This window comes from Lingula anatina, chromosome 2, assembly GCF_051362555.1.
Source record: "Lingula anatina isolate TDL-2025a chromosome 2, LinAna3.0, whole genome shotgun sequence".
In the NCBI taxonomy this organism is placed as follows: domain Eukaryota; kingdom Metazoa; phylum Brachiopoda; class Lingulata; order Lingulida; family Lingulidae; genus Lingula; species Lingula anatina.
This window is the reverse complement of record NC_141768.1, coordinates 5,004,895-5,032,289: the sequence shown is the minus strand read 5'-3', so window position 1 is coordinate 5,032,289 and position 27,395 is coordinate 5,004,895. Positions and strand designations below refer to the sequence as shown.

Genomic DNA, 27,395 nt, shown 5'->3' with positions numbered 1-27,395 from the left:
AATAATCAAATGCAAACAAAGCCTAACAGGAAGTAAGTAAGTTAAAGTAACAAAAATTTTGTTATTGTTACTTACACAAGAGAGTTACAAAGAGATGTTTTACAAACTGAAAACTTATATCATTTTTTTCTTTGGTACATTTCTCTTATTTTTATCTTACCTTAAAGTAATGGAAACAATCTAACCTACACATACAGGGTATGTTCAAACAAGATTAATCCCACTGTCATCCTAAGATTTATATTGACAAATTTTACACAACACTATGGAAACGTACATCCTTAAACAACATAACTATTTTTTGCTTTTATAAAAAATCTAAGGTTAAACAAATCCATTTTGGCTATACAAAATCTTACCATTAGCATATTCCATTTCAATAAGTAGAGTCTCTCCATCCAAAAAGTGGTTGTAATATGTGACAATATTAGCATGATTGAGGAGGGAAAGAATGTCAATTTCATTCTGAGAGTCTCTCCTCTCCTTCTCTGATAGCCTGGTTAAATCTACTTCTTTCCATACAACTAAGGTGTTGTCCTGAAAAAAAGATGCTAGTAGTAAAATGAAGTATTTTTATTTTTATTTCCCAGTTCCATGCCGCAATAGAAATACAAATTTGAGGAACATCTATGTCATTCATCGTGTTTTCAGTCTACAAACTGCATGCGTTTTTTTTTATTAAAGGCTGACCTGGTTTTAAATGCTCGCGGCATTGATTTATTAAGCCAGCTGCAAATATTGCCCTGTAGACTAGTTTCACACATTTGCAGGGGCAACTTATACAAGTTTATTAACTTTATTCCTACCTCTGTTTTTCTGTAAAGCACGGCTTGCCCAAATGCACCTCGTCCTAGCACCCTTACTGGGATATAAGACACGTCTTGTGAACCCTCTGACAACACAGGAGACTCGAATTTATCATCTGAGATGTCAGATTCAAAACTCACGTCGTCCATATTTGATGTCAACAAACAAGGCTCACATCGAATAAATCTAGGCATCTGATTGGTCAATTTCTTAAGAGACTTGATAAATGCATAGAAGCAGAAAGAGTTGTTAATGAACCCAAAGTAACTGCAAAAAATGCACTGCTTAAACACATGAATAATGATATTAAACATGCAGAATTGTAATTGAATATGGAAAAATCCAAAAATTTAAAACAGTTTAACATTGATGAAGAAATGTTTGTGTTAAATTTAATGAGATAGATCTAAGAGTTCTACAAAATATTTTGAAAGTTACGAAATTCCTACATTTAAACAACTTTCAAAAGCTTTGATCAAATATTTTGTGAAATACTTAACATATTTTGTCATATTTAGACAGCAAATCTGTCAAATTTAGGGGAGACAGGGGTATATCAGGCCATGATTAATATTTTTCAAAATCCCTTTTACCCTGTCAAGTTAAATATGTTAACTGCTCACTATATGGAAATATGGCAGCTGAGTTGCCTGCTGTTCACAAGGCATGGATTTGTTTGTCACTAACCAGTATATGCAAGTATACATACATACAAAGATACAGTAACTGGATAACTTCAAAATAAGTATCACAGAGAAATGTTTTATTTGCAAACAATAATGAAGGACTACACATTCTATATCTATGGTTTAACATACAGCATAAAAAAATACAAACTATGGAGAAAAACTGATGGCAGGCCATCACAAAACAAACATATTTACCATTACAAAACTGTGGCATGAGATCATCTACACAAGAGGTGTAACAGAACAGTCAATGTTTCCTTATTCACTTATCGTACTGAACATATAATACAATGGCACGCTTCTTGCACAACTCATATATGTGCTTAACAAGATGCACCTGCAGTTAAGGCAAAAAAACACCAATCTTGAAATACTTGTTGGTCAGATTCTGAACATTGTGGGTTCACTTAAACCATGTTAGGGTATCCAACTGAATGTGCAAAATGCTTTACCATTCAATTTTCATAGGCACACAGTTACAGTTAAGCAAAACATCAGAAACTGAAAGAAAAAGATATTTCAAAAATGGTAATCCACCAGTTAAATTCCAACTATAAAACATACATTTTTTAAAAAATTCATGAAAAAGATTCCACATTAAAAATTCCTTTCCAGGAATCCTTCATCTAACCTTAAAGTCACTACTTAAAAAAAGTGTAATTACACAATCACTGATACAATTATACCATGGACAAACTCCATGTTTTGGTATCATCATCACAAATTTAGTTATTCATTGCATAATATATTTTTGCCATAAAAAAACTTTACCTGCATAAAAGACTTGTAATATAATTAAAAAATAACTGTAGCATTAAGCAGTCAAGAACATGATATAAGAAAACAAATAGAGATAAAAAAATAATGGTATTTACACAAAATGATCAATTTGTCAAGCAATCTTTGTAAACAAACAATTGAAGTGCTTAACCTTTGAAGTTCTTTGTATTAAAGTCTCAAAGCAATGCAGAACAGCAAAGTTTAACTAATGTACCTCCTAACATGAAGACAATTAACATTTTGTTAAATTCTTACCATGAAAATTTGAAAAAAAAATCAATAATGATGTTTAAGTACTTCATCACAAAAAATGAGGTAACTTGTAACAACCTAATACTTTTCATTGGTGAAGATCATGATCAAAATAATCAAGTTAGTGCAATTTCTTCCCATAATTTTCTAATACTTATTTTGAATTTTCAAATTCTAAAACAACATATTATGCACAAGAACATTATTCAGACACTTATATATGGTACACATATCAGGTGTAACTCAAAATTATGACTCCTATCTAAAAGTTCTCTGGTTAATATATCGTGGTTGTTACAGATATTACTATTCAATGTCATGAGATGCAGCTTACAGCAAAGACCTACAGTTCCTGCCTGTCTATGGTCTGCTGTGTAGCTAATGTTCTATCAGGTTCAGCTAACCTCAAGCCTTCTTTTAAAAACTTCAGATAAGCCACAGCTGATGGATCACTAAATCTGAAATAAATAAAAGATTTTATTTAGCATTTTCTGTGCATCTCAGTATGTGTTCTCACTTATGTCCTCATTTTACTGACACCAAGTGTAAAGTAATATGGCATGATTTAGATACATGATGACACTAATGCAAGTTGAATCTCATGTAATTACTCTTAGTTACTGCACAGTGAAAGAAAAATAAAGAAGTTAAAATAAAAACTGTTCTCATCTTACTCTTTTAAATCTCTTCAACTTATTACACTATTTTAGGAAATGTACATATCAACACACTTTTTAAAAATCTCCAAATTTTCTTGTTCTAGTAATGAAATGGATATCATACACTCATCAGTCATGGTGCTCATAAACAAAATGTGAAAAAGCAAAACCTGAGGAAATTACCCTGATTCTAGTATGCCTGGAGTCTCATCTAAGAAGGTATTAGCATTAACTTTGCTAACTACTGTTCCATTGGGAAATGCTATCATCATGGTGACTGGGAAAGTATAGGCCTCCATGGCCAATTTTGCATGGTGTGCAATTTCTGGTCGGTTCTCATCCTTTTCCAAGGCCTTGAACAGAAGAAAGATATGTTTAGCTCAAAAACCACAATTACTAGGTAGTGTAAGCATGCTGTAAAATGTTCATAATGCTTTCAATTTCAATTTTAATGGACATCTTAATTTTTTGGCATTGATGGTCCTAGTTTTAATCATAAATACCTAGTTACATACCTTGAGATCAACAACCAATGACCATGTGCTGATAAACTCTTCTGTCAGCAGAGAGACAACGGGCGAACTCTCCAGGGCAGTTTCCCTGAGAGTCCGCCCTGAACCTCAGCAACTCTGGTCATCTAGTGCACCCCAAAGTAATATGGAATGTACTAGTTTGTTCTCCTTGGAGGCAAGACTGTATGCTTCTGTAAAATTTATGTATGGGACCTGAAAAGAGATTAAGGATATTTAAGAAATGAATTACTTCAAGTAAAAAAAACTTAAGCTACATACATGAGTGTAACCCAATGCATGCTATAAAAGTTTCCTTGTTTTACTCTGCTTCAATGAAAATGCAAAACTAAAGGTTCAATTACATTAAAAAAACACATTCGATTTTTATTCACTGCAGCTTTTTGTATCTTTTTGCATTTGAAAGCCATTGCCACTTCATCTTTCTTGAACTGTGAAATGAACAAAATCTAAATGTATGACATGTGAAATAAAACTTGAATGCATGACATAAATCATTTACACACCTGCTTAAATGGATACATTACTGTCTCCATTCTTTTCTGAGCTTCCTCCAATGTTATTTCTTGAGTCCATGTTATGTCTGGTTTGGGCTGAGAGATAAAATCAAGGACAAGTTCTCTTATGTCTTCCCCTTGGTAAATAGCTGGGACGGAGGGTCCTGTTATGTTGAGGGCCATCAAGGGCATGTAACCAATGTCCACTTCCATGTTTTCAACATCTGTTCCACTATTTATCCATTCCATATCTGTAAATAAAGTCGAACCACGTATACAAATGCAAGAAGCTTCAATATGGCTGAGATGTGATGTCAACTTCATAAAATTAATGGCATGGAACAAAATAAACTTCACAATGGTAGACTGCAATGAGTAGCCTTTTAATGTGACAAAAATGCCCAGGATCTATTCTCTTCTTAACTGGGTAAAAATACATAAATGTTTCGCCCCTTAGGCTTCGCTACTCCCTATACAAGCTATGTATTTCACATGCTACATAGGACAATCGGAAATTCATTTCCCAAAATATGTGGGTTTTGTGATTTAATTTTTGCCACATAAGTTCATCTACCAGGTTATAGAAATGCTTTATCTGGAATAATGTCTATAAACAAAACAACCCGCAACAACTTCCCATATAATACTTATCGCAGGTTCACTTCAATTTTTTTATGTACCTGGTCTACAAAGAAAACTACGTACGATGAAAAATATGTGTTGACATTCAAGTGACAACTCACCCACGTTGAGGTTCTTTTCTGCTGGCACATACATTTCAAAGGAAATCACTTTTTGCATATTTTGAATGATAACATGACCTGTGAACTGTGCAGGGGTGAACCAAAATGGGCTAAATGGTGGTTCATTCAGCTGAAATTCTGCATGGATTCTGAAATAAGTATGTTATTAACATCAAACACAATCAATTTTTCTGTAAAAGATAGTGATAGTTTTTCTTTGTAATGGTTAAAAAAATAACAAAAAATGTCAAATGTTTGGAGAAAGTTTTTCCTTTCCCATGCACAATAAAATGACATGAAAATATGCAATCTAAAAAAGAATAGCGAAATAGATATGTTATGTATTCATTCTGATGTTGTTTAAAACAAAGTGAAAATTGAGCCAAAAAGCTTATTATAATAAATTACTTAATATACTGACTCACCTGAAAACTACTTCAACAAAGTCATCATTGTAGGCTCTAATACAACCCACTGATCCTCTGGGCTGAAATCTCATGTGAACAAATGGTCTTGGATGAAATAATGTCAATAGTTTGTGGATAAATATCTCACTTTCATCAACCAATCGTGGTGGGTGGTAGCGGTTACTAGACCTTGGTGCAGCCATAGATATGTCTCCTCCTGGGTTTGCAATAATATTATAAACTTCTCCAAATTTGGACTGAATAGAACGGTCTTTTGGTAACAAATTGAAGAAGTCTTTTGCTGCAAAGTTCTGACCTGGTTTGTTGGGGGTTTTCCAATGCTGTAGGCCTGTTAGAGAATGCAGATTGCCTGAAAACTAAAAAAAAAAAAATGTATACTTTTTTTGACTTGGTGAAAAATGCTGTTATACATCCATGCATACATCCATAATATGGTAATAAATGCTATCAAACAATAGGTAGATCAAAATCATGAAAAAGTAAAGCAAAAGCAGTCTTGACTATGTTATCCAACAACTGAATCATATAAGGACTCCTATTACACCTTAAAATCAAAATCTAGTTCCCTGGTAGTATCAATTAAGACTTTTTCCTGTTAAGGTTTGTTTGGTTTTTAATTTTCTTATTATTAAAACAATAATAAAACTATCCAAGTGTCAGCGTTTGTGACTTGGCCACTTCTGCTTTTATTTCTTATATCACTAATAGCAACAGTTATTGATTTACTAAGTACTTTAAGACTTGGCCCATCATTGTTTAGTTACATTGAGTGATAGTTACTTCATTATACATTGATCTGAAAACTAGGATATATTGATAACTGCAGTCTTAGGTTTTCGAATCAATCTTTAATAGGCATATTTTCATAACAGATAACAATACCAGGTATTGTATGCAAAAAAAAAAAAAAAAAAAAAAAAAAAATACCAAAATAAATTAACGTTTGCTTTAAATTCCATAAAACTATTTCACTGCATGGTGAATTAAATATATTAGAAAATCAAATGGCATTATGGTCATTTTATCACAGAAAAAAATATTTACCATTCCATTTAAGTCTTTGGTCATAGTTTCTAACCGAAGAGGTTCAAAATAAGTCTGCACAGTGACCACCTCATCTTGCTCATCTATTGTGGAATTGTATTCATAGGTTTCCTGAAACATAAGTAATGAAACAATAATTATAAAAATTTTTTTTTTGATGATTATAATAAATAGATATATATAGATAAGTAAATAGATATCTCAATAACAGGAAATGAAATTAATTTAAGACTACTAGTACTGAAAATAACAATAAGATTATTTAGTACATTTCACTTATTTCTGTAGCAATGATATTCCAACCATGTTATTGCAAAGCCAGTTTTGAGCAACTAGTTTTTTTCTGTATGTGCAACAGAAGATCCAGTATTTTCATAAAACTATATATTTGATAAGGGGGCATCTTGTGGGATATGTATCAATTGAGGGATATGAATGGTGATCGAGATAGGGGGATTTATTTAGGACACATTTACAAAAAACAATTTGAAGTTAAATAACAACTCAAGTTCACATGGCTGGTGAAGTAGATACACTCTGGTGATGGCCATATTATAAATTACATAAGGAGAGCTACAGTACATTTGTGTGTGTGTGGGGGGGGGGGGGGGCAACAACAAGGGTGAGACTCAAAATGGGAAGAATATGTGATCGCTTGTGTGTACATGTAATTGTGTATGTATCACATATATTATGCATATCCATAAGTAACTATCCACCCACATTTGTTTCCATCAGCCTGTGGGCCAGTGGCTCAAACTCCTCCAAACTGAGCACCCCATCGTCATTTCTATCATACTGTCTAAACATCATCACGCCGTCCACCCCCATGTTCTCCATAATTCCTGGAGGGACGCTGAAGTGCGGCAGGGTCCAAGAAATAACCAACCATACCGTGCACCATACGGCAACAGTTCCACACAATATTATACCAGACCAAAAAAGCCATCGTGGAAATACTAAGGCCACACAGTCGGCTCGTACGGGCACCAGTGTGACGGGAACCATTGGTTTCCCTGCTGTCTTTTGTTCCTCGGGTGTTTCAGATTGCCTCCTCTGTTGTAAATTATCTTGCTGCATAGTTTCATTTCGTGCTGGGTCTCCGCTGTCCCCAGCGCTGGCTTCTGCCATCGCGAACACGACACTACACACGTATCTCCGAATCCGGATATTTGCTCAAGGACCTCAGCCTCGATTCGACTACTGTTTTTATACGGTGGTGTAAAAGTGCCGTAAATAATGGTAGCCGAATCAGTAACAATGAATGTTTAAAATGGGAGTAAGATACAAATCAAAAGCTTACATCGACGGCTTAATGGAGTTGGAACGCAAAACACATATCGTTAGATTATGATTTTTGAGTCTAAAACTGCAAAATTTCTCTTTTTTTGAGAAAATTGTAAGATTACTTTTAAGCCACCATACTTTTGCGTGATACCAAGGACGCTTCCATTTATAAAATACCCGGATGAGTAGTCGGAAATCTATTCGTCACACCTGCCACATTCGCCAAGCATTCCAGCTTTGGCGGTCAACTAAAATGGCCAGCGTAAACGAACGAATGTATAAACAGTGACCATACACACCACAGACAGTAAAAATGGAACTTGATAAAACAGCACCGAAGTCACATCTTCGGCTTGACTGGGTATATGGTTACAGAGGGCACCAATGTCGCAGTAACCTGCAGTACACGGCCACAAGGGAGGTGGCTTATTTTGTGGCCGGTGTCGGTATTGTTTACAATGTGAGGGATCACAAGCAGAGGTTTTACTTTGGTCATGACGATGATATCATCAGGTTAGTGGTTAGGTTTAGTAAATGCCTTGTTAGGATATTTGATTTTGGGTTCAGATTAAGGGGTACAGCTGCTATAATACCAATTATAAGATTAGTTAGTCGCTGGTCTACCCCCCCCCCCCATCAAATTTAAGAATACTTATATTTTATCATATTTACCTTTAGAATTTAATGTATTTCAAACCTTGATGTAAACTGACATGAAAAACGTTGATGATCCTATGTCATGACTTAACTGTATTGTGCAACCCTACAAGTACATTAATTAGTCTGATTTGAGTGTTTGAATCAGTTCTCTGAATTAAAAGATGGGGTCAAGTTATTCTCACGGTCATGTTGTTATCATAAGCAGCTATTATTGTATTATTATATTTTAGTCTTGCCATGCATCCCGAGCAAATCCTGATTGCAACAGGTCAGGTTGGAAAGGCCCCGTTCATCTGTGTTTGGGACAGTTACACCATGAAAACAGTCTCCATATTGAAGGATGGTCACACACATGGGATTGGAAGTATAGCTTTTGCCAGGGATGGGCAGGTTTGTGTATAAATGGAGTGATTTTTGAAAGATTTTGCTTTAAAATGACAGGTGATTTAGCTTTTTAATGAAACTGTTACCCATGTTTAGTTTGGGATATATATATATACAGGCCCGTAGCCAGCAATTTCAAAAGGGGGGTTCTTTTTTCTGAAAAAGTGGACCTTTTCCCATAAAAAAGTTCTTGTACCTAGATCAAATTTTACCCAGAGTGGACCTTTTTCAGCAAAAGGGGCGGTTCTTTCGAACCCCCCGAACCCCCCCTGGCTACGGGCCTGATATATTTTAATGATATTAGATTCTACTTTTGTATTATCAATGACATTTGCTGTTTGTATTCTAATCAACTGGACTTTCATACCTACTGTTGTAGAATGAATTAGAGGTCTATTTTTTGCATTATTTATTTATTTATTTATCTGTTTATTTATTTATTTATTTATTTTATTGATAATTTTTTTTACACTTGTTGTTTTCAGAGGCTTGCATCAGTTGGTACAGACCCTCAAGCAACAGTCTGTATCTGGGACTGGAAAAAAGGCAAAATCATTGCAACCACGAGGGGGCATACTGATAGGGTAAGAACAGAAAACTATCGAGTTATGGTGAATTATAATGAAATTAGGTCCTGTCCTTAAAAGATAAAACTTAAAACCATAAAGGCAGATTTGGACTGTTTATAGGCTCTCTGAGAGAGAACATTCTCTAATATATCAGATCTTAATACGCTGTTCTATGTGATACAATGAATTAATTGACTTTTAAATATGAGGTTAGATACCAAGGCTTGTAGGTCAAAATGGCAGACTAATTAATTAGTTTGTGCTTGCCCCACTGAAAGAATAAGAAAGGCATAATGCTATCAATAAATGGCAAACAGATAGTGGTAGAAATATTAAATAACTTGGTATTGAATTACATTGTATTCAATTTTCTTTCTAGGTCTTGGATATTCAGTTTAATCCTAACAAGGAGAATGAACTGGTCACATGTGGAGTAAAACATATCAAGTTTTGGACCCTGAGTGGCAATTCACTGACCTCAAAGAAAGGGGTGTTTGGAAAAGTTGGAGAAATCCAGACAATGCTATGTCTGGCCTTCGGACCTGAAGATATAACTTACTCAGGCTCCATGTCTGGAGATATCTATGTTTGGAAGGGGAATAATCTGGCAAGGGTGGTACAGAATGCACACAAGGTGAGAAAAAGAGTCAAAAGTGGAAAGGGTTGGACATTTTTAATTTACAATTGAATATATTTGGCGTAAAAGTTTAAAACATTTCACCAGATATATGGAATTTATTTGCAAGGGGTAAATGTGTGAGGTGCAAAGGGGTCTTTCAGTACACTCATCCTATAGATCCAGCTGTTATTGTATATCACAAATAAACAATTACTTACGATTTGTTTGGACTTTAGCTTTCAGTTAACTCCATATCAAAGTTAAAACAAACAAAGCTGTTAAAAGGCTGATTTTATCCTTATAATGCAGGGAGTTTATGTAATGTTCTGTAATTTTTTACACTGATTTTTCATCAATTCTTTGGTGCAATTTTCACACTCTTGTTGAGTTGTTTACTAACAGGTTTATTGTTTTATGTATAATAACACATTAATTGCAAGCATTTCTCTTTATTACAGGGTGCGGTATACTCCATGGATACTGCCGATGAGGGATATGCCAGTGCAGGCAAAGATGGCTGTGTGTGTCTCTGGGACTCTGATTTCAAACCAATAACATCCATTGATTTAGCAGACACGCCCGCTGGCTACCAAGGTAATACTTTATTTGCTTGGGATGATATTTCTCTGTATATTGGCTGAACTATGCCATTCTTCACTCTCCAGAGATCAATTTTTTTTTTTTTTTTTTTTTTTTTTATTTGCACTGGACCCTTTTTTCAGACCTTTTACCCAAAACAAATCTGACTCATACAATTCACAATAAGAAGAGAAGCCAATGTCATATTTTTATTTTTAGATTAAATACTTTTTAGAAAATTAGAAAACTAGATAAAAATGCAGTTTAGTAGTTTGGTAATATTTTCAACAACTATAATTTTTTTGGCAGAAAAGAAAAACATAAATGCAAATGATTACATAGCTGTATACATTATCATAATAACTTGTCCTAATAATATATTTGAAATACCTTCACCCACTCTAGGTCTGTGCATACGTAGTGTGTGCTGGCGTGGAGAGAAGATACTGATAGGTACCCAGGACAGTGAAGTCATAGAGGTGTCTGTACGGGAGAGAGACAAGCCCAGGTGTCTGATACAAGGTCATGCAGAGGGGGAGCTGTGGGCCCTGGCAGTACATCCCAAGAAACCCATCTTTGCCACTGCAAGTGATGACCACACTTTGAGGTAAAAGGGGTTACATGAATGACTGTGCTTCAATTGTGTTTTTAAGGCAAGGAGGATTAGATTGCACCCAGTGCAGAGTTTAAAAAATATTTAAATATTAAAGATTAAATAGTAGAGAAAAATGAAAGGAATAGAAGAGCTAATGAATTTTTATACTATTCATTAATGAAATAGCAATGCCTTTACAACTGGTATTAGAAAACAAATCTTACCAATTGGTGTATTCTAGGTTGTGGAACATGGTGGACAATGAGCTGCTATCTCGGACCTCACTAGATCACCCAATTCGCTCCTGTGCCCTCAATGAAGATGGTACCCAGATTGCAGCAGGCATGAATGATGGCTCCTTTATTGTCCTCAAGACAAAGTATGAAATTTACTAGATATATAGTACAAGATGAACAAAGAATTTTTTTTCTGACACAGGCATGATTATAGTATATATCATGTTATGTTGTGATATTTTTGGAATTCTTTTGGGTTTATCTTCTCTTAAAAGTTACTCTTTTTAAGTCGTTGTTAACTCGTCTTTTATGTTTATTGGTGCAGCACTAAGAGGCAATAACTTTATTTTATATCTATAGGATTTTGTAATAACGAAAGGAAAAAAAATATATTTTCAGAGATCTTTCTGAAGTTATCCAAATCAAAGATCGCAAGGAAGTAATTCATGAAATGAAATATTCCCCAGATGGACATTTCTTGGCAGTAGCCTCAAACGATAATTTTGTCGACATTTATGCCGTGGCGCAGCGCTACAAGAAAGTAGGAGTTTGCTCTGGTAGTTCTAGCTTTATTACGCACATAGATTGGTCTGAAGACAGCAAGTATTTACAGACCAACAGTGGAGCTGCAGAGAGACTGTTCTATAAAATGCCAGGTGAATACATGCAGAAATGAACGTGATAAGCAGATACGCCTGTAAATTTGTTGAAACTAAATTTCCTCTTTTTTCCACCAATATGGTACCTGGTGTTAATTCACTTCCTAGTGCTATCCTTAGAGGCGTGCAAATATGTCTATTATAAATTGCTGTGGATGAAAACTTCGACTTCAAAAACAAAAAAACAAAAAAAAAGTTTTTTTTTTTGGTGGGGGGGGGGGGGGGGGGGCAGTTGTTATTCACATGGCAAAAGATTAGTTAAACGAAAAAAATTATATATGCTTGTAATTATAACTAGTTTACCTTTAATAGGTACTTAGTGTTGTAAAACAATTTCCAATCCAGTTGCTCACCTTAAAATCTTTGCTCTTCCCCTGTTCTAGCTGGCAAACGTATTACCAGCCGTGATGAGATAGAGGCAATCCACTGGTACTCGTGGACAGGTGTCCTGGGACAGGAAGTCAATGGTATCTGGGAGAAGTACACTGACACCAATGACATCAATGCCACAGATGCTTACTTTGGAGGAGAGGTCATTGTCACTGGTGATGACTTTGGGTGTGTGAAAATGTTCAAGTTTCCATCATTGAAGAGAGGTAAGTGTTTTGATTTGTTTACCAGTTTGTTAATTGTAAAGTGTTTTTGGGTGTTTTAGATTTTTGCTTATTTCTGGTTCATTTCACTCTAGTAATTGATATTTATATTATAACCACCAGGTGAACTGTTTTGTTGTTTGAAACAACTGAACTAATAATGATGAACATAATTTTAAAACATTATTCTGTATTTTCTAAATTTCTTGATTATATTATGTATTTACCTTGTCTCCTTATAGGTGCAAAGTTCCGAAAGTATCTGGGTCATTCAGCCCATGTCACCAATGTCCGTTTCTCTTACAACAAGCAGCATGTCATCAGTGTGGGTGGTGCTGACCATGCTATCTTCCAGTGGAAGTTTATTCCTGAAGGGGCACCTTTAGAGGGAGATGACCAGCAGGAAGCTGAAAGTGGAGGTATTCCATTCTACCCTTGGGCCATGGCAACATATGTAGTTTGATGAATGATAAATGATTGGTGGAAAAAGTCAATTAAAAAAAATTTAAGCCAAATAATTTTCTGAAACCCAATTAAATAATCTGAAATGTTTGACTGTTTGATTTTTTAATGCAAGTGTGTCAGTTACTTATTTTTTTACAACAGGACAAAAAGCTCTGAGGAATAATAAGAGGAGAGCTGAAAGAAATTTCGCTTCATGTGAACATTAAAGTAAATTTAATCAAATACACTTACTTAAAACTAAGGTCTGTCTTAACTATCATATTTAAACATGTATGAAATATTTTAACAGAACATGTGGACTCTAATAGTGAGGAGAGTGACTCAGACGTGTCAGATGTTGGAGAACTTGACTCTGATGTTGAGAATGAGAAACAGGTGCAATATGACAGAGCTGTGTATAAGGAGGATGCATCAAAACTAAAGACAGCTATCAAGGAAGAGATGGAACCTGGGGAAAAGAGAAATAAAGCACCAGATGAAGGCCTAAAACTGGAGTTTGTTCATGGGTTAGTTTAAAAAACAGTAATGAACTGCTTCTACATATTGCTTATCTTTAGCTTGGTTTTACCAGCTTAAAACCTTCTGACCATATGGCATATATCTGATTTTTTAACATGGTTTAAATAATGAATCAGCTCTGTCTGTTGTAAACTTGATTTAAGGACTAGAGGCCAATTATTTGAATCAACATTTAAAGAAAATTTTCAGCAATTTTTGTTGCCAGCTTCCACCTATCTTATAAATTTTGATATATACTGATGTAAATACTTTACAGATATCGCGGGTATGACTGCCGCAACAACTTATTCTATACCCAGTCTGGAGAGATAGTATACCATGTGGCAGCTGTAGGAATCGTGTACAGTAGAGATCACCACAGACAAAGATTTTATCTGGACCACACAGATGATATATTGTGCCTGGCAATCCATCCAATAAAAGACATCATTGCTACTGGACAGGTATGAAGGTTAATTGTTGCTCCACCCCCACTTTTAGAATTGAGAATGTAAGAATATTTTATATTATTAGTTGGATATCACAACAGACATTTTCACCAGGGTTACAAAGATGGTGTACTGTGCATAGCAATTAGCCCAGTGAAAGATTTCATTGGAACTGAGTAGGTGCAAATGCTGTTTTTTTTTTTTTTTTTTTTTTTTTTTTTTTTTTTTTTTTTTTTTTTTTTTGAATTATTATTATTATTATTTGTTGATGAATGATACAGAAATATATTGTTATTTTTTATTAAGACAATGTGGATTAGTGTATATATCTTGATAAAAATTGAAATAGATGTAAAAAAATGATGTATAGTTAAACAATTGGACTTTGAATATGACATTTAACCTACCTTAAGGTGAATCCAGCATATTACAGTTGATATGTTATTTCTGTACTAGGTTGGAAGAGATCCACCTGTCCATGTGTGGGATGCAGAAACACTGAAGTGTTTATCTGTTCTCAAAGGGCAGCACCAGAGAGGTATATGTGCAGTAGACTTCTCAGGTCAGTACCCACCAAAGCTTTTTTTTTTTTACAGATTTGTTTTTCACTTTTGAATTCGATATGTATAGGCATGCTGTAAAAGGTTTTTATTGCTTTTGGTGTTCTTTTATTATCTCAAGTTTCTCACATTCTTGTTTCCCAGTTTGAGTATGGCTTGACTGCATGGTATTTGGAATTGAATTAAAACAATATGTGACTTTGAAATTTTGTTTTAGGAGATGGTAAGAAGCTGGCCTCTGTTGGGCTAGATGACAACCATACCATAGTGGTTTGGGACTGGAGAAAGGGGGAGAAGTTAGCAACAACAAGGTAAAGGCTAGAGCACACTGTTAGTTTTTAGCTTGGCTGCCTGTCTTTCGAGGCTAGCTTTTCCAGGTGTATTACTCTTATTTTATTTTATTTTTTATGATTAATCATGATCTGTACTTCTGGCATGGTCTGAAGTTCATATTGTGAGCTAAATTAAGGTTTAGTATTTTATCTATACACATGATTAAAATTCAAGTTATTACTCTCTACTCAAGTATGTAGTTCAATGCATGCTGCTTTTAAACATGGCATTTGACCTTTCCACAGTTTATTAGAACTATTCTCATAACTTTCTGCTCCTTCTCCTACTCATGAATGGTAAACATTGCTTAAATAACACTAAGTTATGCATTAAATATCTGTTACTGTACACTTCAGAGGTCACAAGGACAAGATATTTGTGATCAAGTGGAATCCTTACGATCTGAATAAACTGGTGTCTGTAGGAGTGAAGCATATTAAATTCTGGACACAAGCAGGTGAGCACTAATGTGTTTTATTTAATTAGAAGATTTCATGCCTGGTGAGGGATTGCTGATCTCTCCTTTATGTCAGGAATGGTGAACAGCAGTTTTAACATTTTGATTAAAGGTTTTCTTTTTGTTTGGTGCAGGGAATTAGCAGTTTTTTTTTAAATTGGTTAACTTGACAACAGTGTTTTGTAGAGATTTTTAGTCATCAGTTCAATGAACAATAATGTCTAAAAGCTCTGAATAGTAATTTAAGAAATTAATATATTAACATCCAGCACAGGCATCTATGACAAAGTACTCATACTCAGACATGAACTAGTGGTGGTTTTATCTTTGTATGTGCATTTTAAAGGTGGTGGTTTCACAGCTAACAGAGGCACATTTGGCACAGTGGGTAAGCTGGACAGCATGATGTGCATTACATTTGGTAAGACTGAGGATGTGTGTTACACTGGAGGGGCTAATGGAGAGGTCTACATATGGCAGGGGGTCACTCTGGTCAAAACAGTCAAGGCCCATGAAGGACCCTGCTTTGCCATGCATGCTTTAGACAAGGTACGGTAATGTTTGGGGTTATAGCATGCGATAAGTACTTTGAAAATAACATTTAACTCAAGTTGTGCTATTTTGGTTTTTTCATTTGGTTATAATTATCTAAGATAGGGTACATATAGCATGTTCTTATTTGAATTAAATCAGTGGGAAATGTTTTACTTTAAATGCACTATAATAGAGTTATGTATGCTTAATTAAGTAGGATGCATTACAGCTTGGTAGGTTTTTGCAACAGGAGGAAATAACAGGTTTTTGTTATGAACACTTTTTTTTCAAAAACGAATGTCAAAAGAATTAATTATATAAAAAAAGACACGCTTGACATTTCAGGGTTTTGTAACAGGAGGTAAAGATGGTATCATTGGTCTCTGGGATGAACAGTTTGAGCGGTGCCTAAAAACCTATGCTGTGAAGAGAGCCACCCTGGCACCAGGGACACGAGGTCTCTTGGTGGAGGACAGTCCAGCCATCAGGGCAGTGGTCCTTGGACATGGACACATACTAGTGGGAACTAGGAATGGAGAGATTTTAGAAGTGGACAAATCTGGGCCCATGAATATTTTAGTCCAGGTATGTGATTTTCTACTGAGTGTTTATAAAACCAGAGAAGACATAGATGTTTAAAGGAATAGGTTCCTAAGTGTGAAAAGTCATTTTTAAACATCTTTTATATTGTTATTTTTACCAGACAATATAAAATTGAAAAAAAAATTAAGGGCTGCTACAACTGCTTTCCACTCTATTGGTTTTAACTTGTGTTAACTCCCAGGGTCACAAGGAAGGAGAGCTGTGGGGTTTGGCCACCCATCCAATCAAGAACTACTGTGCCACAGTGAGTGATGACAAGACCCTGAGGGTGTGGGACATTACCAGGGAGCACCGCATGGTGAACTGTAAACTGATGAAGAAACCAGGGAGATGCTGCTGCTTCTCACCAGATGGGAAAGTCATTGCTGTAGGACTTAATGATGGTGAAGTGAATTTTATACTTGTTAATTTAAAGTGGGACTTACTGAAATGTGCAGAAATAAAACATGAAAAACATGTTGTTATTGTATGGAGGACGTGATCTAAAGACACTATCTGTCTGGAAACAAACTATAATAGACTTGTATTATCCAGTATTATCCAGTAAAAAAATCTCAGTTGTCTCAACCAACATAAGCTTGATAAAGTGTGTTTGGATAAATAATTTTTGACTCTAAAAAATTAACATATTTGAAGTTACAGATTTACTTTTGCAGGAAGCTTTGTTGTAGTCAATTCTGACACGTTGGAGGATATTGTTGCCTTTCACCACAGAAAAGAGGAAATCTCAGATATAAGGTTTGCACCTGGTAAGTTGAATGTTATCTTTTGTCTTGATCAGAAATTCACCAGGCAAAAATCTTTTAAGATATCATCAAAATATGAATATGAAGGTTTAAATCCCAAATTTTATTATTTAAAAATTGAGATGTTGCTGACATATCAGTTTTGTTTTATTTACTTGAAAAGATGAAGTCTTCATCTTTTACCAATACCTGTTTTGAGCTTGGTTATTAACACTTTTTTTCACAACAGCTACAGGTTATTCTATGTAAAATCATGATGATGTCAGTTAGTATAAGATTTAAACTAAACTGATTTTTTTACAGATCCAGGAAAATACCTTGCAGTGGCTTCCCATGATAACTTTGTAGATATTTACAATGTGCTGAGCAGTAAAAGGGTGGGTGTGTGTAAGGGAGCTTCCAGTTATATCACACACATTGATTGGGACTCAAGAGGTAGGTCACCCAAACTGGTGGTATCTAAATAGAAATAATTTATCTGCCTGTTAGGTTTTTATGGGACTAATGAATTTCTGAGACTCCTCTAAGAAATAAAATCCATCACTAGTGTTTTCAGTTTATTCTACATCCCAGCATCTGTAATTCATTGTGTTACAAATAAAAAATCTGGCCCATGTTATAGGTAATATGCTAGCTAAAATAACACCCTTTTATGCAGACTGTGCCATCTTTATGAAGATATAATTCTGAACAACATAAAATGTCAGAGCAAGATTCAAATATTTAGTTTCAGAAAAATGCTACTATATATAACATTTTCGTGTTTCAGGAAAGCTCTTGGTGGTGAACAGTGGTGCAAAAAACGAGCAGTTATTCTTCGAAGCTCCGCGGGGTAAAAGACAGGCACTTCGTTCAGCAGAGATGGAGAAGATCAACTGGGCCAGCTGGACTGGTGTGTTTGGGCACACAGTAACAGGGATATGGCCGCCAAAGAGTGATGTCACTGATGTGAACGCCACCTCCCTGTCATATGATAGGAGGTTGTTGGCAACTGGGGATGACTTTGGATTTGTCAAGGTTTTTGAATATCCAGTGAAGGTAAAGTAATTTTTTTGACCAGTACAGAGAGAAATATTTTTCAGGTCATCATTTGTGACTATGAAATGCCTTTACCTTAATAGTAAAGTCGGTAGTTGTTTTAGGGTATGCTCTATATTGTATGCAGAAAATACTTTGGAGTTATTGAAAACCTTTGTATATTTTTTTTAGTGCCAGCATTGAAAATGTATAATTTCATACTAAGTGCTGTGCTTCTTTTTTTCTTTACAAAAAAAAAAAAAAAAAAAATTAAGACAATTCATGATGATCATAACAACTTTCACATTATGGTTCTTCCTAGGGCAAATTTGCCAAGTTCAAGAAGTATGTAGGTCACAGTGCCCATGTGACCAATGTCCGCTGGAGTGCCCAGGACAAGTGCCTGGTGTCCACTGGTGGTGCTGACACAGCTGTCATGGTGTGGGCACACCCTGCAGCAGGAGACAGAATGGTGACCAGAGGAGAGAGTGATGACTCTGATACTGACTCTGAAGAAGATGGAGGTGAGGAAATGAGCGGAAATTAATTATCAGTGATGATGGTGGTATGAAGGTTTTTTTTTAAATTATGAAGCAGAAGCATGTTGAAGAATGAAATGTGCGATTGACATGTTTTTTTTTCACTCTAAATCTAAGTGTTGTAATGGAAACAGTGCTTGTGAAAAAGGCACAATGCAAACATTTGCATAATTCTAGATTTTGATTATAAATAAACTTTTGTGTTAAATTTGAAAATATACCAAATCTTACTATTTTTGAATATATTTTCCAATGTTTTCAGGCTATGACAGTGATGTTACAAGAGAGAAAGACATGGATTATGATGCCAAGACTTATGCTAATCCAATCAGAGAAACAACTGGAGTAAAACCACACTTACAGGAACAGAAAGAAGAAATCGACAAGTATGTATTAACACTTGGATGCCACTGTAACATCTATTACACTGCTAGTTAAAATACAGTTTTTACCAGAGAAATGTAGATTAGGTGTAGACAAGATCATAAGGGATATTGGTGATAATGAAAGTTCAAAGCTAATGTATCCCTATATATTTGCTTTCTATATTATTGTAAAATGAATTTAAAAACTTTTTGTATTTAAGGCCTACTGTGAGCAGAAATGCACCAGAGACTGTGAAAGTCCAGAGGTCAGATCTCAGTCAGATGTCCACCAACAGTAAAAGGAAGAAAATCTCAGAGATATCAGTATGTATAGTGTTTACTTCTCAAAGCGAGAACCTTTTGTTCTTTGACTTATATATTTATAATTTTTTAACGTATTTTTAAACATCTGGATTTTACCCAAACATTTTCTTGTCACTTGAACATTAAATAATATACCTGGCTATTACATTTTGTCCTGTAGGATTTGTCCCTGGAATTTATCTATGGCTACCGTGGCTTTGACTGCAGGAATAACTTACATTATCTCAATGATGGAGCAGACATAGTCTACCATGCTGCCGGGGCAGGGGTGGTCATGAATCTTGCTACAGGTAAGCCAAAGGAGGCATTGGGTCTTTTAAACTTTACTGTTCTCTGAAAAAGAAAAATGAGCAATTTCAGCTTATCTGACCTGTATTTTACAATTTTGGATGTCTCTGTGTAGTGGCTTTGTAAGATTTTGTGTGAAGGTACAAGTAAAGGTCTGGCACCCATGGGGGTGCATTAGTCCCTTACCTGTTTAATAAAAATTTTAATGATGTTAATGAAAAATATTTTTTTTTTAAATTAGAGGCAATCAGTCTCTCAGTGAAACTCACAGATTTCACCTGCCACTGAAATTTATCCAATTCCTATTATCCAGGCAATCAGTCTTTCTACCTTGAACACACAGACGACATCATTTGCCTCACTGTCAACCAGCATCCCAAATACAAGAACTTCATAGCCTCTGGGCAGATAGGAGCCTCCCCAGCCGTCCATATCTGGGATGCTGTCAGCAAGCAGACAGTGACAGTACTACAGGGGCACACCAAGGGAGTGTGCTCTGTGGACTTCTCTTGTACAGGGAAACATTTGGTCAGTGTGGGGATAGATGCTGAACACACTATTTGTGTGTGGCGGTGGCAGGAGGGTAAGTTCCTGTTGACCTGTGTTTCTCACTGGCAAATTATCACTTTGTATATTTTTATAGAATGAGGGATTTTTTCTCACTCTTGAAGATAACTGAAAGTGGATATTCAGCACTCTTTTCCACTTCATGTGCCAAGACAAAATTATACTGTCAAATAAATGGGGGAGAACTTTTTTATAGGTATGTTAATGTTACAAGTTCAGGTCTTTCAAAAATTAAAAGAAAAATTGTCACCTTCAGCCACCAAAGTTGCCAGCTGTCCAGGTCACACAGAGAGAATCTTCAGAGCAGAGTTCCGTCCAGATTCTGATGGTCATTTTGTGACCGTTGGTGTGAAACATGTCAAATTCTGGTCAGTTGCTGGTGGAGAGCTCATTGGGAAGAAAGGAATCCTAACAAATGCTGGTTCTGGAGCAGATGTACAGCGGATGCAGACTATGTTGTCCATAGCTTTTGGAGCAGTAAGTGGTTAACCTTGCATACACGTACACTAACACACACACAAAACTGACTGATTTATTCAGAACAACTCTCTTACATTTTATCAATTTATATACTTATAATTACAAAATTGGATAATTGCTATACTCAAACACAATATGTTATTTGATGGAAAGCCTCACAGGTGATAGGCAAATAGTGAAAATGGCTATAAAATGTGGCCTTTACATGTGCCCTCTGCCTTCTTTTGAATGGATACCTCCATACCATGTCATAATTTTTGCCTTTCAGAATAATTTAACCTACACTGGAGCCATGAGTGGTGATGTTTATGTGTGGAAGGACAACACTTTACTTCGTCTAGTGAACAAAGCACACAATGGGCCAGTATTTACCATGTTTACCACTCTCAGAGATGGACTAATTGTGACTGGAGGAAAGGAGAAAGTGTTAGTTAAATTAAAAAATAAGTTATATATATATCACTCCAATATGCAGGAGGAAATCAGGAAAAATTTATTGAAAAACACTGGCAATTATACTGATATGCATCTTTTAGAGCACCAAAATGTTTTAGCTAAACTGTATAGTTTTACATTTATAAAGAACAAAGCTAATGTTACTGGCACCTTGAGCATTGTATTTGCATTCTTGAACATTTTAAGGCGGTTCCAAAATGGTATATTTAGTAAGCATTTGTTTTGCTCTACATGTGGTTCTAAATTTCAATTTCTTGCTGATTTTTTTACAAATGTGAGTTGTACATTAACCATACATAAGTACAAATGTTGGAATTGGGGATTTCAGAGGAAAAGAAAGTGGGGCAGTAAAACTTTGGGACCAGGAAATGAAGAGGTGCAGATCTTTCCAGTTGGACTCTGGGTCACAAGTGGATGTTGTGAAATCTGTGTGCAGAACCAAAGTATGTCAGAAGAATATTTGGGGAGGGGGGGGGGGGGGGAAGGGGGGGGGGGCTTCATATCACAATTATTAGCTTTGATAAATTTTGTATTTTTGTTGCATTTGCATAAGCAGTTAACTACGGGAGAGCTGGTTTAAAACATTGTTAAAATGCTGTAGTCATAAAACTTTATGTTATTAAGTACAGGCATTTGATTATTATCCTATTATGAGCCTGAGAAAAAAGTACAATATATTACAAGTAACTTGAAAATGATATTCATTGATGGAGAGAATATTTATCACTTACTCTGATACTGCATTATATAAACAGTTATATTATTATAATTTTACTAGCTACAGCATTACTCGTCCACTGTATACCACATACAAGAGAATACACATACATTCAATTAAGCCAAGAAATTATTATCTCTTGTATGTGGCATACAGTGGACAGCCAGATGATGTAACTAACTTATCCCACGGCTTGCACTTTGAACAATAGGATTGTTGCACTTGTATTTTGCTCAAAATGCAGTGAAGCATATTATAAAAGAGTCAAGTGTGTAAGCTAAATATAAGTTCAATTATCTTATTGTTTGAAGCACCAGTTGTGGAATAAATGCATATAAAATATATATTGCCTACTTACAGGGTAAGATTCTAGTGGGCACCAGAGACAGTGAGATCTATGAACATGCAGAGAAGACAGGAGCTGTACAGGTGCTGGTCAGAGGTCACAGTGAGGGAGAACTCTGGGGACTGGCCACTCATCCCACCATGGCCAGGTTTGCCACAGCCAGCTATGATGGTACTGTTAGAATATGGGACATTGTTAATAAGGTAGGCAGTATTAATGTTGTAATTATTGGGAAAAATTAATGGAAAAAGAGTAAAACCATTGAGAGCTGGCATTAAAGAGTTAGTTTCCATTACATGTTTGTGTGATTTTTTTTTTAATTATTTGAGCCACACTACACATTTGTCAGTCCTTAGGCCGTCAATATATTTAGTAGTAGTTAAAAACACTGGAAGTCCAAAAGAAAAAATCGGTTTCATCCAAATGTGTGTGTTTCTTCAATCATCATATTTTCTGTAATTTTGAAATGTTGTTCCCTCTATAAAAGAACCATTCATTTTGATCCTACATTCCAAAGACAAAAAGAAAGTTTTGTGACCAATCTTTTGGACACATATCATTAATGCATGTACTATGCATTCTATTTCTAGTATTGATTTTCTTCTTATTTCTTCCTTATGCAGAAATAATTTGCAGTTTTTTCCTAATACTTTTAAAAATATAAATATTTTGTTTAATTTTCATCCGTGATAAACATTTCACATAAGTCCAATACACTGTTACTTACACCTATGACCACTGAACCCTTAATTACTACTAGACAATCTAACAAAAAGAATGTTTCACACTTCACTACTGCCCAGATTATCTGACCTCAGCCTTGCCATTATGTTCCCCTTTTTAAATTTCAAGTTGATGACTTGAACATCTAACATTTGTTTGTAGATGATGGTTCAGAAGCTGGCCATAGGTGCCGCCCACTGTGTTGACTTCAGTTCTGACGGAGAGATGGTGGCTGTTGGACTGAAGACAGGAGAGTTCATGCTCCTTACAGTCACAGGCTTAACACTGTGGGGAAAGAAGAGGGATAGAAATAAAACAATTACTGACATCAGGTATGAAACCAGAGAGAATATAGCATATCTCATGGGGTTGACATTCAGAGGTATGGCTTATTATTAATTTGCAATCATCTTTGGCAAGTAAACTCCGTGTTTTTGGAAATAGAATACAACAAGTCTGTTCGAAGCATTTAAAACACACATGAAACTTTTATTGGTTAAATGAAGAATATGGTTGAAATCATTAAAGAGTTTCTTAACAAAATTTATTTTGTTTTCCAGATTCAGCCCGGACTCTAAATACATAGCAGTAGGTTCTGAGGATAACTGTGTAGATCTGTATGATCTCTCTCAGGGCCCCAGCCTTAACAGAGCTGGTTACTGCAAGGGAATTCCTAGCTTTGTCATACAGATGGACTTCTCTGCAGATGGGAAACATCTGAGGGTAAGTTTACAGATAAGGATGGGTAAGAACTGGGTAAAAGGATGATAGAAACTACGTAATCACCTGACTTTAAAATCTTATTTCTATATTAATTTTACATGGCTAAAGCCATTTTACTACTTAGAGGTAAAACACATGAAAAGGGTGTCATGAATACATTTACAATTTGCGTCATCTGCAGTGCATATTTAAATACATTTTAATTAAAATACCAATACTAATATCAATAATAACAGGTGTGGACTGTAATACTTGTTCATTAAGGAAACAATATTCCAATATTGGCAATTCCCTCTAGGTGAGTTCTGGAAGCTATGTTCACCAAGTATTTGAAGTGCCCAGTGGAAATCCAGTCAGTGATGAAGCTAAAATTTCAAAAATAACTTGGGCAACGTGGACTAGGTAGAGTACTATTTTACTCTTCACTATAATAATTTTGTGTCCTGTTATGTAGTGGATAATTCACCAAACCTATTTTTTTTAGTTTGTTGGTGCTTATGTCTTAAAGCTTCACTTTTAGAACCATTTTTGAAAATGATTTTTGAAGCCACTTTAGAATTAATGAGTTAAACTTAAGGGGAATTATAAAATATTAGTTGAAGTATTTATTTTTATGAAAAATTAACATTTATTTTTTTTTTCAGTGTCCTTGGTAATGAAGTGCTTGGTATTTGGCCACGCAATGCAGACAATGCAGATGTTAACTGTGCTCATCTGGCTCACACTGGCAATGCACTAGTGACGGGAGATGACTTTGGCTTGGTTAAACTGTTCCAGTTCCCATGCACAGAAAAATTTGTAAGTTCAACCAGTCAATTTTTTATTCTTACACTTCTACTTACCAGCATAAATGGTGACTTTAAGAAAGTGCTTGTAAAAGTTTGCCTCTAAAATATGTCTAGTGAGCTGTTGTCATTTAGTCAAGCCCAAGCTTTGTACCTGATGCTCGCAAGCTTCTTTATGCATAAATATCCATGTATGCCTGCTTGTAATAAACCTGCAAAAATTGAGTTCTTAATTAAATAGCTAATATGCATTGGACCTATAGCTAATTGTAAGGCTAACATAAAGGCAGTGGAATCTAATGAATAAATTGAACCATATGCATCTTCATTGTAGGCTGCACATAAGAAATACTATGGACATTCTGCCCATGTCACCAATGTGAGGTTTACTTTTGATGACAGATATCTCCTCAGCACTGGTGGGGATGATTGCTGGTAAGACTGACCTGCGTTTTCAAGTTTTGCTCAAAAGATGAATTGTGACTGTCATGTATTTTATATAATTTGCATGTATTTGTCAATTTATCAGACAATTGTTTAATTTAGCCTAAATAAACCCTCTTTAGTTTTTTGCAATGTTTTGTATCCTGATGAGCTACTTTTTTCTATTAATTTAATATGTGTAAAGCAATGTTTTATTCCTTTGCTTGACAATCATGTCACCGAAATTTTTAAACCAAATTAATTTTTTGTTCTTTTATTCTTAAAGCATCTTTGTTTGGAAGTGTCAGTGAAGTCAGGAAGAAAGAAAGGTGGAGACAGCACCAGAAGACCATCCTCAGGGCATTTTGTTTTAAAACCTAATTGAAAAAATAACAAGCGACTGTCAAAAATGGGTGTTGCCATTTTTAAATGTGATACCAAGCTGTACTTGTAAGAAATATAAATTTAAGATATTTGTGTTCTGTGCATCTGTCCTATTCTGTACTTGACTGTACATGAAGGTGTCAAAATTTCATTTTAATGATAAAAAGCATGATTTAACTTAAATTTTAGCATTCCAGTCTTCCCTATGACGTGGAAGCACAGCACAATATCACCTGCAGAAAAACTTTTATGAAAGTAGATACATGTTAATGTCAATTAAATGTTTTAAGTATTTTTTATTTATATGTGTTGTTAACAAATTTATTGGTGTATTACATTCACAATTCGTAAATATGATGTAGTTGACCTTGGCTGTTATTTGTATACATGTTATACATAAGAAATCTGTTTAGGAAAAATCTTTCATATATCATTGTATCAGATCTTTATTTTCTATACTGTTATGTAATATGTACATGCTTTAGATTAATAAAAAAATAAATAAAACCAAATGTACAACGGTGTGTATCAGCTATGTGTACACTAGTGATGTATAAAACAGTCCCTTAAAAACCAGCCTGGCAAAATAAGTCATTATACCATGCATCTGGTTTAAAATTAAATAAACTTATAACTGGTATATAGGTAAGCTTGAATAATACCAGTTACATTTTCCAAACCAGAAGAGATGTTTTGTACACAAAATTTGAAAAACCATAAACATATGACATTAATAATTTCATTTCTAAGAATTCACATGGTAAAGAGTTATATTGTTGAATTCAATCACAGATTATTTGTGGAAAAGAAATCCTTATCTTCTGATGGGTTACCAAACACCTTTTGAGTAATGTGTGGTTTATCTGATTCTTCATTGCTTGCATTCTCTCTGATTTTCAAGTTTTTCTAACATTTTCCATAGGTTTTCATGGGTTGTGTGGTTGTAGATCGTTATTGTATCGGTAATCTAAATGCTATTTCCTAATAATGCAAAGCATCATAAAAAATCATCAGCTACTTTTTTGTGCAATGTCTTGTCCATCTTGTACATCTGATTGATCATTGTTAGTTTCCTGAATTACTTTTTCAGCTTCCTGCAGTTTTCCTATTTCATCTGCCATATATTTTATGGGATCTCCTGGGCGTTGATATATTATTCCAGATGTTATTCCCTAAAATGGGTATGAAGTGGTATTTTTAAACTGTAAATGAATTTACTATAAATGAAGCAATGTTTTATCCCTTTGCTTGATAAACTTTGAATCTGACTGCCTTAATTTAATGATAATTTCAACATTTTTTACTCTAAAAAGGTAATCTTAGAAGTAAAATATATTAACTTCACACAACCATTAATGTTTTGCTCATTCGCTCAGAATAATTCATGCATGTATAAAAAGAAACGCCTCTTTTCAAATCAAGTAACATGATGTAAATTTTGTCTTTTCATGGGGAAATTAAACAGTTGCTATGCTATGGCTTGGCTTCCATAGCAACCACAACTAATGACTTTACCTGAAACAACTGCAGGATATTATGCTCTTCTAAATATCGAACGGCTTTCCGAAATGGATCTTGGAGTGGTGGCACATATGCAACCTTTTCCTCTTTTTGTGCACCTCCTTGTGCAGTAACCTCATGAATTATGTCCCCTGACGTTGGATGATCACTTCTGTCTTCTGCTACAGCACCAAGATCTGATTTAACTTCGTCGTGTGAGTCATTCGTGTCTTGAAGAGCCGCAACCAGTTCACGCTTCACGATCTCAAGTTTTTCTCTTTCTGTCAGTTCACGAGTTTGTTTAATCTCTGATTCAAAACTGGCGCTTACTTCTGTGTTTGTATCCATTATTATCATTTAATCATTATTATTATTATTCGTGGAAAAGGGAAGTGGACCTCATTTCTGTTGTTAGCAGGTACTCACACGGTTTCGATGACCTCACCAAACTTGTGCACAGGTTTCGCTTCCGTATTGCCCATGTGACTTATTTTATCCAATG

The 27,395-nt window shown here is 35.1% G+C and overlaps 4 protein-coding genes across 5 annotated transcripts in view; 1 reads left to right on the top strand and 3 right to left on the bottom strand.

Annotated features, from left to right (window-relative positions):
• Positions 1-991, bottom strand: part of LOC106159851 (serine/threonine-protein kinase Nek9) — a 35,572-nt gene extending 34,581 nt beyond the window's left edge. For both annotated transcript variants that reach the window (XR_015332910.1, XM_087004935.1), the window contains exons 1-2: positions 807-991; positions 360-537 (exon numbers count right to left, since the gene is read on the bottom strand). Coding sequence is in view for 1 of the 2 variants with exons in the window: in XM_087004935.1 (XP_086861061.1) it covers positions 360-537; positions 807-956 (328 nt within the window). In the remaining variant the exon portion in view is untranslated. The remainder of the gene's footprint in view (positions 1-359; positions 538-806) is intronic.
• A 558-nt stretch (positions 992-1,549) lies between these two features.
• On the bottom strand, positions 1,550-7,838 carry LOC106159825 (selenoprotein N-like). The gene is made up of 8 exons (XM_013536227.3): positions 7,153-7,838; positions 6,430-6,540; positions 5,383-5,741; positions 4,958-5,106; positions 4,224-4,465; positions 3,703-3,912; positions 3,371-3,540; positions 1,550-2,986 (listed from the first exon to the last, which is right to left on the bottom strand). Exons 1-8 carry the CDS (start codon positions 7,558-7,560, stop codon positions 2,872-2,874), a joined length of 1,764 nt encoding a protein of 587 aa, XP_013391681.2. The 5' UTR covers positions 7,561-7,838; the 3' UTR covers positions 1,550-2,871.
• A 75-nt stretch (positions 7,839-7,913) lies between these two features.
• Positions 7,914-25,905, top strand: LOC106159823 (echinoderm microtubule-associated protein-like 6). The gene is made up of 36 exons (XM_013536224.3): positions 7,914-8,229; positions 8,607-8,766; positions 9,246-9,344; positions 9,709-9,963; positions 10,407-10,542; positions 10,933-11,134; positions 11,364-11,501; positions 11,758-12,014; positions 12,401-12,613; positions 12,853-13,029; positions 13,365-13,581; positions 13,851-14,037; positions 14,479-14,584; positions 14,800-14,893; positions 15,272-15,372; positions 15,719-15,921; positions 16,252-16,491; positions 16,691-16,892; positions 17,166-17,258; positions 17,559-17,690; positions 18,025-18,293; positions 18,595-18,796; positions 19,074-19,197; positions 19,398-19,500; positions 19,661-19,790; positions 20,102-20,371; positions 20,612-20,832; positions 21,104-21,261; positions 21,620-21,734; positions 22,370-22,558; positions 23,241-23,410; positions 23,639-23,801; positions 24,100-24,203; positions 24,446-24,599; positions 24,921-25,021; positions 25,296-25,905. The coding sequence occupies exons 1-36, from the start codon at positions 8,030-8,032 to the stop codon at positions 25,318-25,320; spliced, it is 5,910 nt and encodes a 1,969-aa protein (XP_013391678.2). The 5' UTR covers positions 7,914-8,029; the 3' UTR covers positions 25,321-25,905.
• LOC106159829 (uncharacterized) lies at positions 25,404-27,361 on the bottom strand. The gene is made up of 2 exons (XM_013536230.2): positions 26,909-27,361; positions 25,404-26,565 (listed from the first exon to the last, which is right to left on the bottom strand). Exons 1-2 carry the CDS (start codon positions 27,248-27,250, stop codon positions 26,404-26,406), a joined length of 504 nt encoding a protein of 167 aa, XP_013391684.2. The 5' UTR covers positions 27,251-27,361; the 3' UTR covers positions 25,404-26,403.
• Between the last annotated feature and the right edge of the window lie 34 nt (positions 27,362-27,395).

Coding starts and splice junctions, on each gene's coding strand:
- LOC106159829 (XM_013536230.2), bottom strand. CDS start 27,250: ATGATAATAATGGATACAAACACAGAAGTAAGCGCCAGTTTTGAATCA. Junction 26,566..26,908: donor ATATCCTGCAGTTGTTTCAG/GTAAAGTCATTA, acceptor TACCCATTTTAG/GGAATAACATCTGGAATAAT.
- LOC106159823 (XM_013536224.3), top strand. CDS start 8,030: ATGGAACTTGATAAAACAGCACCGAAGTCACATCTTCGGCTTGACTGG. Junction 9,964..10,406: donor TGGTACAGAATGCACACAAG/GTGAGAAAAAGA, acceptor TCTTTATTACAG/GGTGCGGTATACTCCATGGA. Junction 24,600..24,920: donor TCCCATGCACAGAAAAATTT/GTAAGTTCAACC, acceptor TCTTCATTGTAG/GCTGCACATAAGAAATACTA.